The 21,003-nt window shown below is 45.1% G+C and overlaps 2 protein-coding genes across 2 annotated transcripts; one reads left to right on the top strand and one right to left on the bottom strand.

Moving 5' to 3' along the window:
• Positions 1-6,007: 6,007 nt before the first annotated feature.
• LOC308076414 (ceramide synthase 2-like) lies at positions 6,008-7,189 on the top strand (the record flags this gene model as incomplete). Its single annotated transcript, XM_080416647.1, has 1 exon — positions 6,008-7,189. The coding sequence occupies one exon, from the start codon at positions 6,008-6,010 to the stop codon at positions 7,187-7,189; it is 1,182 nt and encodes a 393-aa protein (XP_080272773.1).
• A 7,986-nt stretch (positions 7,190-15,175) lies between these two features.
• LOC308076412 (Y-box-binding protein 1-like) lies at positions 15,176-19,437 on the bottom strand (the record flags this gene model as incomplete). The annotated part of the gene is made up of 3 exons (XM_080416644.1): positions 15,176-15,297; positions 18,601-18,620; positions 18,713-19,437. 3 exons carry the CDS (start codon positions 19,435-19,437, stop codon positions 15,176-15,178), a joined length of 867 nt encoding a protein of 288 aa, XP_080272770.1.
• Positions 19,438-21,003: the final 1,566 nt, after the last annotated feature.

Raw genomic sequence — 21,003 nt, 5'->3', positions numbered from 1 at the left:
CAAGTACTGTACTGTACTATATATCATAAAAATACATGAACCACTTCAGCCCTATTTTATACATAGGCTATTTGAAAATAGCAGATCTACAAGCTCACAACGCGTCGCATCGCGACACGTTGTCAGCTTGTAGATCTGTTATTTTCAAACATTTTAGTACTTTTACTTTTGGTACTTTAAGTGTATTTTGATGCCAATACTTGTGTACTTTGACGAGAGAGAGAGAGAGAGAGAGAGAGAGAGAGAGAGAGAGAGAGAGAGAGAGAGAGAGAGAGAGAGAGAGAGAGAGAGAGAGAGAGAGAGAGAGAGAGAGAGAGAGGGGAGAGAGAGAGAGAGAGAGAGAGAGAGAGAGAGAGAGAGAGAGAGAGAGAGAGAGAGAGAGAGAGAGGGAGAGGGAGAGGGAGAGGAAGAGAGTGGGAGCGAGAAAGAGAGAGGGAGAGAGATTGAGCGAGAGAGAGAGAGAGAGAGAGAGAGAGAGAGAGAGAGAGAGAGAGAGAGAGGGAGAGAGGAAGAGCGAGGGAAAAGAAAGAAAGGAGGGGAGGAGATGAAAGGAGATGCAGAGGAGAGAACGGGGTGGATGGACTGATAGAACAGAGAAGAGGGAAAGCCTTGGAGCTCAGAACAGGGTGGTGGGTGGAGGAGGCCTTAGGGCAGACTTTACTGAAAGGAAGCGTTGGTAAGTCCTGCAAAACATCCACTGGAGTCTCTCTGCACACGTTCACCTTCACCTCTGACTCGCCTCCCTCCTCTGTGTGCGCTGAGACTTGCAAATCGGAGAAAATGTCTGACAGACTAAAACGTTTTAGTCTGTCAAAACCCTTAAAAAACTGCAAGAATAGCAGATTTACAAGCTCACAACGTGTCGCAATGTGACACGTTGTGAGCTTTTGGGTCTACTATTCTTGCAATTTTTCGGACCTTGTTGAATCTCGTCCCTGACCCCAAAAGAACAAACCTTAACCAAACTTAATACAAACGAAACTGAAATGGCCCCTGCTTGTTTGAGGTCGACATGAATGAAGTTTCATCATATTTAGTTCCTTTTCACCCCCCTTTTCGCCCACAATTTAGTTGTGCCAATGAATTCCTCTCCACACCTTTCTGTGTGTTGTCACTTATCAAGTTGTATCCTACTGGCTCAGTAGCTTGTGAGGAGCCCCCAGGGGATGTAGAGCCTCCGTCCTACTCCTCCCGTCCAACACTCCCCGCTGACAGGTGCCGCCCCCAGGAGTACGTGCAGCGACAAATATCACCCTCCCCTTCCGGCTTCCCTCCCCCGAACACGGTTCGTAGACCCTTGTCAATGCCGAATGCACCATGATGGATTCGAACCTCTAGTCTCCACGGTGGTGGGCAGGTTTGTTACGACTGCGGCCACCCGAGCGCCCAGTCCTGTAGGTTCTAAACTAATCTCTAATCCAGGCTCTTGTCATCTCCCGCCTGGACCACTGCAACTCCCTCCTTGCTGGTGCCCCATGGGGTCTGCCATCAGACCCCTGGAGCTTGTCGGTCTGCCGCCTCGAGGCGACTGGTTTCCCCGTCGCTCAGTGGTCCTTCTGGCCGATCTACACGGTCCCGGCTTTTTTCTGTTCTGGCCCCACAGTGGTGGAACGAACTCCCCACTGATGTCAGGACAGCAGAGTCACTGCCCATCTTTCGCCGCAGGCTGAAAACCCACTTTTTCAGGAAACACAGCGGTGGGTAATTTGGCCTGAAATATAATTTAGTTCACATTAACTAGCCACCTTAGGCAAAACAGCACATTTCTACTTGGTTTAAACTAATTATACAGCAACACCCTTCCTCTTAGCCTTGCCTACTTGCCTAGCCTTGTCAATTATTTGTACGAGCTCTTGTTTTATTGGATTTATTTGATACACTCATTTTCATTTTCCTGTTTGTCTCATCTGTGTAAGAAAGTACAGTAGTTAGCTGATATATGCACTTTTACCTTAGTGCTAGGTATGCTCTTAGTTGCTTGTTTTAGAAGAGAATGCACTTAAGACTTGTGATTAGTTGTTTTCTTGCCTACCTATGTTGAATGCACTTATTGTCGCTTTGGATAAAAGCGCCTGCTAAATGACTATAATGTAATCATGTGATAGCAGTAGTCTTGTAGGTTTTAAACTAATCCTCTGTGATAGCAGTAGTCTTGTAGGTTTTAAACTAATCATGTGATAACAGTAGTTCTGGGGAATCCAAGCTGTCTGGTCCAGAACAAGCCCTGTCTACAAGGTAGGGTGGTGAGGCGGTTGGCCGGTCAGACAGCCAGCTGCTCTCTCAGGTGTTTGCCACCTGTTGGCTCAGAGATGTCCAGGGAAGGAGCCAGGTCTCTGGGCAGAGAAGGCAGAGGGGCCTGGGGACATGAGTGTCCCCTCCAGGCAGTGGGAGCTGTGGGACGCAGCACAGCTAGTGTTGGATTTGGCAAGAGAGATAATGTTTACTAAGAAGATCAAAGCTACCATACTGACCAGAGAGATGTCTAATAGACGATCAAATCTACAATACTGACCAGAAAGGAATATGAGAGTGAGACAGATAACATGGGTGAGACAGAGAGAGTAAGACAGAGAGCCTGAGGATCATATTTACATCTCTCTGTCTCTCTGTCTCTCTCTCTCTCTCTCTCTCTCTCCCTCTCTCTCTCTCTCTCTCAACATGACTTCTTTGCAGGGATTGTAACTGCCTCAGAGTTGTCAATTAGAAAACAATTAGCAACCATTAGAATAGCACTTTCTCAGACACATCGAGTCAATAAAAGCCCAAACAATAAAGGGTGAGGGCGGGTGGGGGGTTGTCCTCCATGGTCTCATTAATCATGTAATGTAGGCCTGCCTCTGTAACCCACGCACGCACGCGCACCACCTGTTCCTTGGAGGACAGCTTTGCTGCCTTCACAAGTGTTGGGGCCAATCAGTGGTGGTGACACACGCACACAACGTTCCTGGCATGTCTCTGCACAGTGTACAATATACTGTATCTATCTCTCTCTCTTGTTTAAGGGGAGATTCCCATTTGGTTGAGCAACAGATGTAGATCGTTAAGTGGTTCCAACAACTCGACCCACTTTTACAAATCGTGGCTTCTTGTCAAAACAATTGGCAAACGGGGCAGATGTTCATTTGATTAATCTCTCATCCATATTATAGGTCAACAATTTTAGATATTTATTTCTGGCAAATGAGGCAAAACTGCTTTGAATTAGAGACGTTTGGAATTCAATTATTGTCCCTGTCAGCTTGTCTTTGACCTCGCCAGCTGAAGAGAGACTGCAGCCTATATTTACATGCATTACTCTCTATAGCCTAGAAAAATGAAATAACAGAGAAAATACATGATGAGTAGAGGGAGTAGTGTGTGTGTGTGTGTGTGTGTGTGTGTGTGTGTGTGTGTGTGTGTGTGTGTGTGTGTGTGTGTGTGTGTGTGTGTGTGTGTGTGTGTGTGTGTGTGTGTGTGTGTGTGTGTGTGTGTGTGTGTGTGTGTCGTTTGAGGCATGCTAATGCACTTTCCTCTCCGGTCCTCCACTATTCATTAATATACATTTAAAAAGGGAACATTATGTAAATCTTCCCACTCTAGATCAGATAGCAGCGGTGGGTAATTTGGCCTGAAATATAATTTAGTTCACATTAACTAGCCACCTTAGGCAAAACAGCACATTTCTACTTGGTTTAAACTAATTATACAGCAAACATTAAAACTCCATCAGTGGTTGGATTTGGCCACTGGCGAACACGCCAAACACTCTTTGTTGAACGCGCACCGCGGCGGGCACGCCTGATTTGTGTTCCGCATGTTTTCACTGCCATCTTCAAACCAAAGCACTGACACCCACAAACAACAAAGAGGCTGAAAGATGAAGCTACGAGACAAGAGCTCGCTGTGACCACCGATAATTAGGCCAACGCTGGCTTTCAGGTGCCACCACCTTCTGAGGGTTTCATCATGTGTACACGGCTCTCCAAATGAGATTTGTGGATTTGAATCCCCATAAAAGAACAAACAAAAAAACACATAGAGGCTGTGAAAGATTCACGCGTCGTCTTTGTCATCTGGAATGTGATGGCGTCCAGCTTCCTGGCACGGCAGCGGGGATAAAACAAACGGATAACAAATGGATGCGGATGAAACAGGATGAAACTAGAAGAGTGTGCCCGGCAATACAGATCCACAAGCTCGAAACACAGCACAAAGCGAGGTGTTTTGAGCTTGTAGATCTGCTACTTTTGCTATTCTTTTTACATTTGAATCCTGAAAAGTTACAGTTTTGGACATATGAGGTTTCCACCCGACAGAGATGTTCCTTTAACTTTACTGTGTATATCTTCAACACCCTATTCTTGGCTTGGTTTACAACACAGCGAACAGAAGGCCTTATCATGTCGGGATAACGGGTGTAATGCGGACGGAAGCTCAGGTTAGTGCAGTAGAAACGACCATTAGGACAGGATGCAGCGCCTATAAGGTCAAATGGCAGAGGTTAGTACCACATCATGGTTGATGTCCATTTTTAATTTGGAGTAGTTTTAGATTCCAGTAAGTCAGTGGAATGGAATTTCGTTCAATGTACAGTATTGTTGAATGACAATAAAGCTATCTATTTATCGATATTAAAACTCCCTGGGATATTAACAAGCATAAAGGTTTAGTACACATGAAAGATTAACCACTTTCAAACTGGCATCTCTATTTTGGGCACTTAAACTGTCAATACTTAGTAAACTTGACCTTTCACGCTGTACTCTCTGTTTTGAACCCCTCCCACTCAGTGACAGTGACACTCAAGACATTGCGACTTGGTCAGTCCTCTGTGCCAGTAGTAGAACATTCTGTTCTATTCCTGGATTAATGACTGGGTTAATCACTCCTGTTTTCCTCCGGGTACTTTTGCACATACTGGTATATAAGCACCAGGACGGTTGCCTGCCTGCAGGTTAGAACCCAAAGTTGGCCATCACCACCACACCCGTTCTCAGGATTACTTTATTATTTTAGAAATCCCCTCTGCTAGTTCTGAACTGGGTAAGACAGCCTTTCGTTTCTATGCCCCTCACATGTGGAACTCTCTACAATCAGTTCTAAAATTGGAGAACTTGATCTCACTTGATCGCTTTAAAATACTTGTGAGAAATAACTGTACTTCATTCTGAAATGTTTATTATCCTGTAATGTATTTGTGTTTAAATTGTATGTGTTGTACACTGTAATCAGGGCGTCATTGGACAAGAGAGCTGGCTCTCAATTGTCCTTCCTGAATAAATAAAGGTGAAAAAAAGAAAAAAGACTGCTGATACGTAGCTCATGATACACTGTAGCTGTTGAATAATTGTATATATATTATTATCTATATACACACAGTGTAGGCTGGCTGACACTGTACATATATCAGCCCCATATCCACTGCCAGTTGTCTGTACATGTAAGTATATCCATTCATTCCTAACAAAATATGTTCATATAACGTAATGATAGATTGATAGCATCACATTTACTAGACCGGTTTCTACTTAGGAACGGAGCAAGTTGGGAATGCATGCCCCACCCAGTTATGCAATACCTGTTGTACCTGTCCGTCTGTCTGCCTGTGTCCCTTTTATGCCCATATATGGATATGTCTGTATCCGTCTGCCCATGTCCCTTGTATGCCCATATATGGGCGGAGATCCCTGACGTCATCAGTATATGCCCATATGTACATATACTGATGCGGAAAATTTTGAGCAAACCTCGGTTAAACCTCTGCGCCATCAGTCCTGTTGAACACAAACTTAAATGAGACATACAGCAAACCTGGGATTAGAGAAGTCGACATCTGTAAAGAAAGGACGTCGGATTGCATACGATTTAACCGGGACATCAATCCTATTTCATGGCGAGATCTGTATGAGAATTCATGCGGTTTCCGACAAGGATAAATTGAGGAAATCAACGGCAGATATAGCAGCACCGATCACGCAACGTTGTGCAGGACAGGCATCCTATCTGCATATACCACTACATAGAGAGGATGTTGTCACGTCTCAGTGAGTTGGTCTGGCAGGACTGGATATGGTTTCCTCCCGGGATTGGCTGGGCTGATCTTCAGGACCATGATGGTAAGGTGTTTCCTAAAGCAGGAGACCTATGGGCCACCATCCCTATCGCTATGTGTTTCCTCGTCAGCAGACACATATTTGAGAGGACGGTTGCTCTTCCACTTGCTACTCTACTTGGGGTGAAGGACAAACAGCGTGTCAGATCAATCCCAAATCCAACACTGGAGTCCTCGTTTTTAAACTCTTCGAAACATCCCTCTCAGAGCTGTTTGGAGAGTCTAAGCAAGCAGACGGGCTGGTCAGCACGACAGATCCAGAGATGGTTCAGGAGACGGAGAAACCAGGACCGACCAAGCAAACTCAAGAAGTTCCTTGAAGCCAGTTGGAGATTTACATTTTACCTTGTTGCTTTCTTTGCTGGCCTGGCAGTACTTATTGATAAACCATGGCTCCATGATATGAAGCTGATGTGGGAAGACTTTCCTAGAATGCCGCTCATTACTTCCCAGTACTGGTATTACATGCTTCAACTGGGATTCTATATGTCACTGGTGTTCAGTGTGGCGTCAGATGTAAAACGCAAAGATTTTAAGGAACAGATAGTTCACCATGTAGCCACTATTGTCCTCATCAGCTTCTCCTGGTTGGTGAACTACCTGCGGGCAGGGACTATAATCATGCTGGTGCACGATGCATCAGACTATCTGATGGAGGCAGCCAAGATGCTTAACTACGCAGGCTGGAGGAACACCTGCAACTTGTTCTTCACCTTGTTCGCAGTTGTCTTCATCACCACACGCCTCGTGATCCTCCCATTCTGGATCATCCACATGACGTTGGTTTATCCCCTGACCCTGTACCCTCCCTTCTTCGGTTTCTACTTCTTCAACGGCCTGCTGGTCCTGCTGCTGTTTCTACACATGTTCTGGTCTGTTCTGATCCTGCACATGGTCATGAAGCTCCTCTCAGGCAACGTTATTGTTGAAGACGAGCGGAGTGATATAGACGAGACAGAGTCTGAAGATGAAGATGAGGATAAGACAGAAACCTCCAAAAATGTCCACTTACAGAATGACCGCTGTGATGCTTTGAAGCACGTCCTCCAATGGGGAGGACATGCCCCCGTACCCCGTAGGTCACATCAATTAAAATGAGGGGAGGGGCTGGGAGACCATGCACAGGCTATAACTGTGTATAAATATACATATTGATGACCTGCCCAGTGCCTTAGCAGCCATGACTTCCCCTCCCAAGTTCTGATTCTCTCCTCTGGCATTCCTTATCGGTCTCACGTCTGACTAATATGCCTTCCCGTTGCTTTCTGTTCTCGGCTATCAAAAGCACAGTTCAAAACGATGTCATCGTTTGCATCATGGGTTGCATGGGCGTTGCTCTTCCTGTAAAATTGTTTTAATACTTCTCAAATTATTGCTGGCCCTAAACTCGACTGATGACACAGAGTCTTCGTCCAGTGCACTGCCTCTCTACACAGAACAACCTCAGTGTTCATTTAACTCAAAATGGACCTTTAACTCTGACGGTGCGTTTTAACAGCGGGCGATTCAGGATAGTATTTTCCGGAAGTGCATTATATGTCTATGAGAGCCGGCAACTACTGGCGATAGGGCGAAGCGGGCGGGGGGGCGATGAAAGATGGATTTTCTTTATCTTTTGGACGATGTCGCCCGGCGATCGCCCGAGAGTCGCCCGCTGTTAAAGCGTACTGTGAGACTGTACAAATGGAACAAAATGGACCCGCAACTCTGAGACTGTACAAATGTACATTTGTGCACTCTACGAGTTAAATGAACACTCATGATTTCACAGTGTGCCAGAGTAATGAAAAACCGAGATGCTAGGTTGCCAATGAACCACACTGAGGTCAGCAATGTTGGGACTTTACCACTCACACTGCCATGAATGAATGATACGTTCTTTCATCATATTACTCGCTTCAATATTCGCTTATGGGAGAATGCCCCCTGGCAAGATCTGTAGATGCTGTAGACCATGCTGAAGCCCGGACGCTCATTCAAACTTCCCTTCTCCCAATTGGCTTGAAATTCTCTCTAGAGAAGTGTTTCCTCGCTAAGCCTCGAAAGCTAACGCTTGTGCTGTAAAAGACGATATTGCAATTATTTCGAGCCGACAAATAAAGCCAAACTAAATTACAAGTATTACTACGTTTGAGCCGCAAAAGCCAAACCGAAGTAAAAACCAGGCCACGTTGAGCTGCACAAGCCACATCGTGCGGCGAAAGGAACAAAATGTCGGACTAAGACAGTCACACTCGCTGCCTGAGAAGCCTGCGTTTGCAGCACGCTAACAGAGCTCTGAAAAATAAAAACAGGAAAGGGGAAAAACGGGCGGCAGTGAATATCCCCTCATTTCAAGGGGCTTTAAAATCCAACTCCAGCGTCTCATCCTCTAATGGTTCTAACTGTGTTATTACTTTTAAATTAAAATAAACTAAACAAAACATGTGGTCACAAATGTGAACAGTGGGATTAAACAGGTTAAACAGTAATTGCCTGTCAATCGCTCTATTCGGGCCGCCCCTGTCAGATGACAGCCCGAGTGAGTGAGAAAATCCCATGTGGGGAAGCCAGAGATGTTTTTTTAATTAATTTTTTTCCCCACAACGACGAGGCTAAAAGGATATCCATCTAATTTCCTTCTGTCAATGCTGGCTGTTGAATAAGGATTTGGGGCCGATTTAAGAGAAGAAGGAGCTTTCAAGGGAAGGATATGTTAGATTGTCTCTCTAGCAGGAGCATGCGAGAGGGACTTAAATAAAGGTCTGAAAACGTTTGGATAGTTCTGCTAATGACAAGCAAATGGAGAAAAATGTAAGTACGGCTTTCAATAAAAAAGGCAATGGTCTTTTGCATTGTGTATCATTCAAAGGATACATATTCAATCAAATCCCCTGCAAAAATCATTTCCCCATTATATTGGCTAATCTACAAGTAAACTCCTTTTCACAGGCTTCTGAAGATGGCCATGTGGATGGCAACCAAGGACCTGTAGACGCAGGTTTCTGTCATAGTGTACTTGTTTTCAAACAGGCAGTGCACAGGAATGTATTTCATGTCCTCGGCCAGTCAGTCAGTCCGTGGAAGTGTATGAGAGTAGCTGGTGTCCCTTGGGAACTGCACCTGTAATAAGACAGCAAACCCAACGGTCTCAAATACCAGGGAGCAGTGAGGGGCTAGTGCCCAGACGTTGGCCTTTGTCTCTCACCCCCCCCCCCCCCCCCCCGCCCATATTCTGACTCCGACTCTCATATCCGCCTTATTACCGGCGGTGGCCGGGAAGACACCTTTTGAAGTTCAACACTAAGTCACAGCCCTCAGCTTTCAAAGGCATCTATCCGCACCCCCCACTGAGCTGCCTGCGCTCCCCCGGGTACAAACCAAAGGGATGAAGTGATTTCACAGCCTTTGACACGGTATGGAGGCCGCAGCACTGGTGTGTGCCCCCCCCCCCACCCAGCCTCCCAGGCTGCGGGGGTCTAGCGGCCGCTGCTATTGCTGTCATTTTGGCTTTCATTACTGCCATGCTTGCTCTTGAGCGATGCAGCCTGGCTGTGGAACAACATGGCAGTACTGTGACACTCCGCTCATCCACCACAAACAAGAGCCTATAGGCCCTCATGACTCTATCAAATCACCTCTTGGTGGGTAATTCCCAAATTATTTAGTTTTTTGTTTGGAAAAAAAGATGTAGCCTCCCAGGTTGGTAAACACGGGGCTAGAGGCCCCTGTCATCGCAGTTGAGGACTTCAACCAATCATCTCTGAAGAAACCACAGAATATTTCAACTGCTACCATCTGGCAAGCGGTTCCACAGCCTCATGGCCTGTACCAGCAGGCTCACACGCACACTTACCTAAAAGGCAGCACACACTAGCTGTGCATACACACACATCATGTAAAACATGCACATTTATTGTGGCAGGATCCACACTCACAACACATTACTCGCTCTAAACGTTGTCTATACGGAGGGTTCCCAAACTTTTCAGGCCGCGACCCCTCCAAATTTATCATATTTGAACTGGGGAACCTCCCCCACCCTGACAAGCAATTGGAATTGTAGGCATTACATTTAGTTTGACTCGGTTCCACAGACAAATATATTGAAAATAGCGAGGCGTTGTGAGCTTGTAGATCGGCTATTTTCACAATGTTTGTCTATTTATGTAAAATTTAACAATTTGACGTTAAAAAGGTATTACAAGTCCTTGAATTGTAACTTAAGAAATGTGCAGGTACCCTGTATACACTTATACTGGATGTTGGTTTGTTTACTGTTGAGTGAGAAAACAATGTTGCACATTATGTTAATCATCCCCCCCCCCAAATAATTTGAGGACCCCCGGTTTGGGAACCACTGGTTTATACTATTTAAATACATCCCACACACAGGCACTCACAAATTTATATTCATGATATTGCACGCACGCACGCACGCACGCACGCACGCACGCACGCACGCACGCACGCACGCACGCACGCATGCACTCACACACACACACACACACACACACACACACACACACACACACACACACACACACACACACACACACACACACACACACACCTGTGTGGAGTGGAGTAGTGTGACCCAAGACTTTTACTCTCTTATACTTGTATAATTGGATGCAACAATAAAGGTCTTGAAGGAATCTTTGCAATAGCATCGGTCCCGGACAGCGGGGCACTCCAGGGACGAGCTGTCAGCCGCTGCCTGTCTGTCCTGATGATTTCTCTCTGGCAGAGCCAACAGGGGATGGGCAGCCAAATCCATCACACTGTGGCCCAAACAGGAATGCTGATGCCTGCATTTTTCTTCCCCCCGTCTTCCCATCCTCCCTTCTCCACATTGGGGATTTATTGTAATACACTGTCAAGCCTGTTGTTAAAAGGCGTCCCATAAAGACACGGGGGAACGGGGGTGGGGGAGCATAAATACACCCCCAGCACCACCAGCGGAGCCGCATCCACCGCCGTCACCCCCTCCCCAACCCCCACCCGAGGGACTTTGGTGCGCTTCTTCCAAATAAGCCTCCTTCTCCTAAGCATCTGCACGATCCTTTAATAAGGGGCGGCTTGGTGGCACACTGTGGGTTCTTTATGCTGACAAACACTGTTTAGAGAGTAAACGCCTTTGATTAATGACGTTCTTTTTTTGGGGAAAGCCAGAGGAATTGGATTGAGAGAAGGCTCTGGCATAGAAAGTGGGGTCAGAAGAATCTTCACTTCTCTCGCAGAGTGATTAAAGAGCTTCTGCTCTTAGTCTCCCTTAGTAGACTACCACTGAGAGAGAGAGAGAGAGAGATATGAGGAGAGAAGCAAATACAAAAAACGTATAACTGAGTGGTGAGGCCCACGTCTTAAGAAAGTTAATATAATGTCAATGTTCAAAGCAAGCCATAACAAGATAACCTAGTGGTGTGCATACAGTAGTTGATCCACATGGCCTTTCATTAAGGGCTTCTGGTACTTTGTGTGTTGGTGTTGTCAATACAATACATTCATATACTGTACACGCGTGTGCGCGAGCGTGTACAGTATATGTCACACTTTTCAACATGATTAGATCTCTATGTATTTGTTGTAGGGTTATCCCCGGTGATGTGCTACCAGCACTAATCTCCGAATGCTATAGTTTATAGAGTCTGGAACAACACATCCTGAAAGCCGAGAAAGAAAGCTGTCATCTGTTCGTCATTTACGTTCACGGAAAATACATTTTGAAAGATATTTAAAACATATTTTTGAATGACCAGAGCTTCCGTTGCTCCAGACTGCATAGCGGAAGCGCTTGAACATTGTGAGAGTCAACAGTCTGGCTGGCGAGACTACAGGTCGGTGGTGAGGTGCTACCAGCACTAACCAGTTAGGTGGGTGGTGAGGTGCTACCAGCACTAACCAGTTAGGTGGGTGGTGAGGTGCTACCAGCACTAACCGAAGGAGAAGTCAGAAGTTGTACTTCATTTAATCCCTAGAGACCTCCAAACTAGCTCCACGTAGTGCAAATAACAGTATAGTCTCTAGTCTGTCAGACACTTCCTCAATCAGAGAAGTCAAATAGTGAGTTAACATGCAGAGAGGGTGCTGAGGCCAGGGCTCTGGGAGCCTGTATGCTAATGGGGACCTTTAGCACCATCCATACTTGGCAAACAGTGGAGCCAGCTTGAGGGGAAACCTCTGCCAGCCTGTTGGGTGGATTCCATTTATCCTACACATAAATACAGGCACACATGCACACGCACGCACGCACGCACACGCGCACGCACGCACGCACGCACGCACGCACGCACGCACACACGCACACAAAAGGCCTCTTCAGGTAGTCCTGTATCCTCTTTGTTGTCTCCCGCCAGCCGTGCTGTTGTTTGAGCTGGAGCCAGCTCCCGCTCCCATCCACCAGCAGATAAATATTACAGACAAATATTTCCCTCCAGTAGCATTTAAACAGCCACCGACGGCGTTCATTTCAATCCATTCGCTGCCACTCAGAGCAAGTTTGTTTTGTTTGCACGCTGTAAGTGTTGCGACCATGGTGTGTGTTCACACAGCTACATCAGGAGACTAAAGACTCAGATTTTAGACTACTAATACACCACCTTACCACCTTTGAATCAACACAACAGCAGCAGACTAAAGCTTTTAAAGTGATACTATACATAATAAAAAACAAATAGAATAATGTAATCCACAGTGACAGGGGGGACACACAGTCACATCGTGGGCACCTAATTTTGTACGGTCACATCTACTCCACACAGGTGTGTGTGTGTGTGTGTGTGTGTGTGTGTGTGTGTGTGTGTGTGTGCGTGTGTGTGTGTGTGTGTGTGTGTGTGTGTGTGTGTGTGTGTGTGTGTGTGTGTGCGCGCGCGCGCGTTTGCGTGTGCGTGTGTGCATGTGCGTCTGTGAGTGACATGGAGGCAGAGAAAAGGCCACCATAATGGCATTTCCTCTTCCCTGCATACAATGTCAACATTACGTCCACATGGGTCCAAAGCGGTCCGGAACACTGCGTCCTAACGTCTTCACAAAAATCTTGAGTACAACACTACAACAGTCCTTTTCACTTCCCCCATGGAACCTGGTGCACGATGCCACATGTTTGTTCTGCCCTCGGTCCACTGTGCGAGCTGCCATTCAACAGAAATACGGCCACATATTTCAGCGTTTCAGCTGTAAAGCAACAAGGATGCCATTTTTCCCCTCACAACGTGAGCATTTGAAAAGAGCTCACATCGCATTGGTTGCTGCTGGAGATAGTAGAAAGTTACAATGTTCTGCACTGTTTGGGGGTTGAAACCCCAGAGGTGCCTCCAAGAGACTCTTTTCTGTTAGTGCCAAATGGTTCCGGCTGGTTCACTAAAAAGGTTGCAACACTATTCAAGATTATTATATAAGAATAATAAGATTATTATTATTATGAACAAGAAGTCGTTTGAGACTTTGACTGCACTTTCTGCTGCAAAGGGTTAAACTATTGTTAATATAGATAGAAGACAGTCCTGGCCGATCTTTCACAGTAATCAGTCATATTCTTGATTATCGTTGCTACCGGGTCCAAAACCGTTTATTTTATTATTACTTTTTAAAAATGATTTAAAATAGTGAAAATAGCTGATCTACAAGCTCACAACGCCTCGCACAGACAATGGAGCACATTTCTTATCATTATTTAGTTTGCCTGTACATACAGTGATGACCTGATGAAGATGTATTGACATCGAAACGTTGTCACGTTATTTGCGTGAGTTCTCTCTTGAGTGACCGCATCCATCATGGCTGCTCACTCACATCAGCCATGAGGGCTCCCGCTTCTCAGCTCGTCTTATCTCAGTCGTGAAATGTCACACAGATGCAAATGACAGATCTCCGTCGAAGGGCATCATATTTCATCAAAGAAAAATGATAAAGATATACCAGCATGTGCAGTGGTAATACAGACTAGTCCATATTATCTGTCAAAATGCACTGCTGCTGTTCATTTGATGTGATGACTGCATGCACCCTTCACAGCAATGCGATAGCTCTGTACGATGGTGTAGGATGGTGAATGTGCATTGTGCCGATATGCAGTCCGTACCGGTTGCAAATGACCGTCCAATCATATCGTTGCGTGACAACATTACCAAACGTATTGGTATCAGAATATACTTAAAGTACCAAAAGTAAAAGTACTAAAATGTTTGAAAATAGCAGATCTACAAGCTCACAACAGATCGGCTATTTTCAAATAGCCTAGGTATAAAATTGTGGTTAATGTATGTTTTATAATGTGATAATGTATATCTGCAAAGTACCTATAGTAACTAAAGTTTTCAAATAATTGTAGAGGAGTAAAAGTACAATATTTGCTTCTGAGATGTAGTGGAGTAGAAGTATTGGAAATTGGAAATACTCCAGTAAAGTAAAAATACCTCAAAATTGTACTTAAGTACAGTACTTGAGTAAATGTACAGTTACTTTACTGACTATAATTATTATCTGGATCTTGTGACCATGTCCATGTCTATGTGGGTCTGCTGTAGCATACATTGCCCAGCTTGGTACATATTAATACACTTGACCTTGACCTGAGGCCTTTTCTACAAATCATTCGTGCCAAGGACCCCCAAAATGATATGTATTTGGCCGCAGACCCCCATCTGAAAATGTTTTGTGCCAGGGACCCCCAGAAGAGAAGACTTGAAAAGATCTATATTTTTCAACACTTTCGAGATTTTCCAAAAATGTTCAAAAATTAAAACAACGGTGGTTTAGAACAGTAGTTCTCAAAAATAGCAGATGTACAAGCTTGTACATCTGCTATTTTTGAGAACTACTGTTCTAAACCACCGTTGTTTTCCGAAAAACTTCTGTTGCTAAGCGAGTCAGCCCAGATCTGTCAGTTTATGGCTAACGTTTGCAGAGTCATCCAACTTGGAATAAAATAAACAAATACATGCAGAGTCATCCAACTTAGAATAAAATCAAATAAATAAAGTGCCTTTGCTGCTGCTAGCAATCAGCGCTTGCTGAGTTGTGTGTTTTGTCGAGCGAACAGCACAGGGTAAGCATCTACATAAGGACCCATCAAATCCCAGTTAGAGGTTATAATTGTGTTGTTTAGGTTTGATGAAAGGCGAGCGTGGCGGCGCATACAGATGCCTGCGTTAGCGCTCGCCGCGTTTCACCTGACCAAGCCTCGTGCTGCTCGGAAGGCAGCTGATGTCTCTGGCAGCCGTGGCCTTATCGGAGATCATTGGAGGGATATGAGGCGACAATGACAATAGCACAGCCCTCTAATGACATCCCAGGCTTGTGCAGCTGTTGCCAATACACAGGGGTGGAAAAAGCACTCAAACGTTTTACTTAAGTAAAAGTATCAATACTGCAATGTAGAAGTACTCGGTTACAAGTGAAAGTCTGGAATTCAAAATGTACTTGAGTAAAAGTGCAAAAGTATTGGTTTAAAAATGTACTTAAAGTACCAAAAATAAAAGTACTAAATGTTTGAATAGCCGATCTACAAGCTCATAATGCGTCGCGATGCGACGCGCTGTGAGCTTGTAGATGGGCTATTTATTTTCAAATAGCCTAGGTATAAAATAGTGGTTATAATGTATGTTTTATAATGTCAGAACATCTTCAAAGTAACTAGTGTCGTGTATTATGAGGCATTAAACTGCAGGTTAGCAGGCTTGTTGGTGGTAATAAAGAAGTGGAGGAGAAGAGAGACGTCAGGTTACCAGGTTCCTTCAGTGTGTTTATTCAGCATCAAACAAACAGCATTCAGAGAAGCAGCCAGGGTCAGAGCCCTGTGCTCCACACAGCCTCACGGCGTGTGAGAGTGTCCTCACTAATAATGTTGCAGTCACTTCTTTATACACTGTATAGCTGACATTAGCATGTGGGGTGGGGGTCAATGATAGCCTCCCCCCCCACCTGTTGACCAAACACATGGTAGACTTACTGTCTCTCTACCTGATTAGCTAAACAATGGAGATGTCACCCCAGGCTGAATAGCAGATGCTAGCCAGGATCTGAGTAAACAATAGGTCACACAGTTAGACTGTCTCTGTCACATTATTACTACTCTTACTTTAGCTTTAGTATCATTTCTTAATATGTTTTAACTTGCACACTGTTCAGATACCACACTAGTAACTAAAGTTTTCAAATAATTGTAGTGGAGTAAAAGTACAATATTGTAAAAGTACAATATTTGCCTCTGAGATGTAGTGGAGTAGAAGTAAAAGTATCGACAATTGGAAATACTCCAGTAAAGTAAAAGTAGGCCTTTCTCAAAATTGTACTTCGGTAGGCTACTACTTTACACCACTGCCAATACACGCCGGCCAAGAGAAATGCCTTCCTATTGTCTCTGTGATATTGTTGTGGATTTGAAGGCGTGTCTGAGAGCTGTATGACACAGACAGTGCCAGTGAGACACAGACGGCACGGCACTATGGTCCAAACATATGGTATTTCTGTGGTTCTCAAACTATTTTCACGTCAAGAACCCCCAAATGGATATGTATTTGGCCGTGGATCCCCATGTGAAAATGTTTTGTGCTAGGGACCCCCAGAAGAGAAGATCTGAGTAAAAAAAAGAATAAAAAATTGTACATCTGCTAATGCGATGCTTTATTATGTGGCAAAAAATACATAATAATAAAATAAAATATTCAAAACGAGCCACTCCTGCTAACTGTAGATGCCAATCTTAGCCAATCAGGATTCAATAAGAAAAATCGGACCGATCCTTGTTGATCACATGACTATACAGAGATAATCTGTAAATTTTTGTGATGTTTGGACAAAATCTATAGGAGTGAGTAATATCAAGAAATGTGTTTTGCAAGAATTTGCCTCCTAGTGTTGGTCATGTGAAAAATGCAGGGCAGAGGTTTTCCTTGGCCTCTAGGGAGTGTGCGTGCAAGGTTTCACGCCTATATATCCAGTTATACAGTAGGTAAAAACACAAATCGGCCTGTTATAGCGCCACCATAAGGCTGATTAAAAAAAATGGAGAGTGGCATTTCTTCCTTGGCCTAGTGGCAATGTGCGTGAAAGGTTTCACGGCAATTGCATGCTGTGTTCATGATTTGGGGCATTTTGTTAAAAACGGACCACTCCTGCATACTTTGGAAGCCAATCTTAGCCAATCAGGATGGAATATGAAAACTCTGAAAGACCCGTTTGGTTTAAGGACTATAGAGATACTGTGTACCGACCTCCAGGGAGTATGTGTGCACAGTTTCACGTCAATCGGGTCGACACTGCTGGAGATTAGCCGTCGACAGATGGACGGACACGTGGACACACGGACAAGGACGGACGGACAGGGTGAAAAATAGTCTATACCACGCCTTCGGCCTGGCAGAGACAAATACAATTATTTTCTTTGAAAACGATTAGGTTGTAAAAACTTAGGACCAAACATCTACTCTTACCCCATCACATAAAAAAAAAAAGTGGAAAAAAAAGGTCTGCATAGCTGAAGGCTCTGGAAGTTGACCGTGCCTCTTCCTTACTTCCTCTCATGCATGTCTTACCAATTATACAGATTAATACTATAATTTTTTGAGCTTTTTACCCATCCCCCCCAATTTAGTCGTTATGCATTGTTTCCTCCCCACACACATCTGTGTGTTGTCACTGCTGTTGTATCCTACTTACTCACTTCCTACTTACTCACTTGCCAGTGCGAAGCCCCCACCGGGAGGACGTAGAGCCTTCTTTCTACTCCTCCCGCCCAACACTGCCTGCGGACAGGTGCCGTCCCAGTCCGTAGGAATACATGCAGTGATATCACCCTCCCCGCCCCGAATACGGGCCAATTGTGTCCGTATAGACGCTCAACAAAGCCGGAAACACCACGTTGGATTCGAACCGACAACCTCTGCGGTGGTGGGCAGGCACTTTACCACCCGAGCTACATCAATTATACTAAATTAAGACTCTGTTCCATTTATTTTAGCACAGTGGTTCTCAACTGTTTTTAATTTCAATTTCAATAATAATTAACCCCATAATTCTGAGAGTTACACACCCGTAATGGGCCATTTGGAACCCCCTCAAGGAACCATGAGAGTACCTGGACCACACTTCGAGACCCACTGGTGTAGCAGTGAGCCAACATGCACAATATCGGTACCCTGACACTGTTTCATTGGTAAGACCTGTGAAGGAAGTAAGGAAGAGACCCAATTTTGTTTACAATATGGCTGCTGTGCATAGAGTCTATTACATGGTGCAATGCTAATGAGGATTAGTCATGTTTTTTAATGCTTAGATTTTCTTTGGTGTTCCTTATTGACAAAGATATGATGTGGATCTCGATGATCCACATGGGAACAGCGTGACTCCCATGTGAATCTCGGACTTCTTGTGAAGTCAGTATTCTGTGTCTGTAATCTGATGTATATTTGCATGACATATCTATATGGCATATCTACATAACTATGTATGGCTCCAAAATAGGGAAAGGCTCCAGGCAAATCGGAGCCCCATTGATTTACATAAAAAAAAACTGGCAGTGTGCATACAAAGGTTGACGGTGAACGGCCTGCAGCGAGATTAGATTCAGACTTTTACCTGTAACAGAATACTTCTACATTGCAGTATTTATACTTTTACTTAAGTAAAAAATTTGAGTACTTTTTCGACCACTGGCGGCCGCGCTGGTAGTTGAAGTTCCGTGGCTGGCGGCGGGGCTCTTGGTTCTGGCCGCCCTCGACACCCTCCTGGTTATCTTTGTCGTCCTCTGGGTCCCGCGGCCTCGTTGGTTGGCCGCCCTGGTCTGGAGCTCTCTGAATCTCGTCGCTCTCGCCTCCCTCGGTCGTCTCCCCTCGTGTTGCGTTGGCGTACTGGGGCCGACGACTGTGCCTCCGGTGCGGCGTCTCTGCCTCCTCCGGGGCGCTGTCTGCACCCTCGCGGCTGCCGTTGTCGTGACCGCCGCTGCCGAATTCACCGTCACCAATGCTCCGGTAGTTGTCCGGAAAGTCTCCGACGTGGGGCGGGCCCCTTTTGCGGGGGTAGCGTCTGTAGCGACTCCTATCGGCGGCGTACTTGCTCCCTTGCACCGGAACACCTCCTGGGCCGGTGACGTTGGCCGCCTCCGCTCCCTTGTCCCCTTCAACCACGTCAAATTCCACGGTCTCTCCGTCTCCGACGCTGGGAAGGTATTTCCTTGGGTTGTTCTTTTTTATATCCGTCTGGTGCACAAAGACGTCCTCTTTTGTGTCATTCCTGTTGATGAAACCGAATCCGTTCTTGACGTTGAACCACTTCACTGTGCCCAAAACGTTTGACGCGATGAGCTTCTTGTTCAGTGGGATCCCCACTTCAGCAGCAGGTGGCTGTGTGTCGACCTCGCTGCTCATGCTTACTGCTTGGTAAATGGCTTGTGTGGGTGGTGGCTCTCTAGTGTGTGTCCTGGTGCTAGATGGTGACCTGGGCCTCCGATGGTGGTGGTGGGGGGGGCTGTACTCTGTTTTCCTCTACCCACTCAATATAAACCTCTGCCTCTGTTTCTCTAATGACGTCTACAGACATTTCCAACGCCTGCACCACCTTATTGACAGCTGCTCTGACAACACATACAGCACAAACCGTTGCCATGCTGCATAACAACGCCAATTTGTCATACTTATCGGCATACGTGTCTATTTCCAATTGATAGTTTCACAACTGCAGACTTTTAAAAAAAAACTTAAAAAAACACTGCAAATGGGCAGCACCAGTCGCATTGTTAGTTTAGTTTTCTTTTCATTTTACCTATATATTGTTTTTATATTAACCCATTAAGACCGGGAACGCATCTGTGTCATTTTAGATTTCTTTGGCTTTCAAAAATAGCATATACAAGCTCATAGCGTGGCACCGAGTGCCGCGCTATTAGCTTGTAGATCTGCTATTTTTGAAAGCCAAAGATCTCTAAAATGACACAGATGCGCTATGAGCTTGTAGATCTGCTATTTTAGAAAAATTTAGAAAAATTGTGCAAATCTGTGCAAGTCAAATGCCTAACAGTTTAAAAAAAATGTGAGTAGGTACTTCTTCCATCACTGCTGCAAAGTCACACCTGCCAAAAAATGACAAATGAAACCAAGACACACACACACACACACACACACACACACACACACACACACACACACACACACACACACACACACACACACACACACACACACACACACACACACACACACACACACACACACACACACTACTTTTTATTAGTGTTTATTTGTTTTGTTTTGTTTTGTAGTCCAATCCTACTGGGCTTTATGCATCAGTAGTGTGTTTGTGTAACTGGGAAAGCCTTGTTAGTGACTGGATATCACTGAATGAGAATGTATTTTATTATGCTGAATATCTTTATGAAATTGCCTTCATCATACACCTGAAGCACTGTGGTGCCGTGCCGCAGGTCACATTGCGAGGGAAAAGTAATGCTCTTTATGCTAACGCATGTGGTGGCATACTGGAAGCACACACGCACGCATTAAAGCCGTGGCCTTGTGAGCGAGAACAGCCAGTGCAACGTGTCCTGAGAGTGGTTCTCTGTGAGAGAGATCCAATCCAAGTATAAATAACACTTAAGTGGTTAATAGATGTGTTGATATGTAATAAAATACAAATTATGGGGTGGACAGCACACACACACACACACACACACACACACACACACACACACACACACACACACACACACACACACACACACACACACACACACACACACACACACACACACACACACACACACACACACACACACACACACACTCTCTCTCTCTCTCTCTCTCTCTCTCTCTCTCTCTCTCTCTCTCTCTCTCTCTCTCTCTCTCTCTCTCTCTCTCTCTCTCTCTCTCTCTCTCTCTCTCTCTCTCTCTCTCTCTCTCTCTCTCTCTCTCTCCCTCCCTCTTGTTGTATTGACTCAG

This window comes from Gymnoscopelus braueri, assembly GCF_963280865.1.
Source record: "Gymnoscopelus braueri genome assembly, chromosome: 20".
NCBI lineage: Eukaryota > Metazoa > Chordata > Actinopteri > Myctophiformes > Myctophidae > Gymnoscopelus > Gymnoscopelus braueri.
Note: the sequence above shows the minus strand (reverse complement) of the source record. Positions and strands in the feature narration are given on the sequence as shown.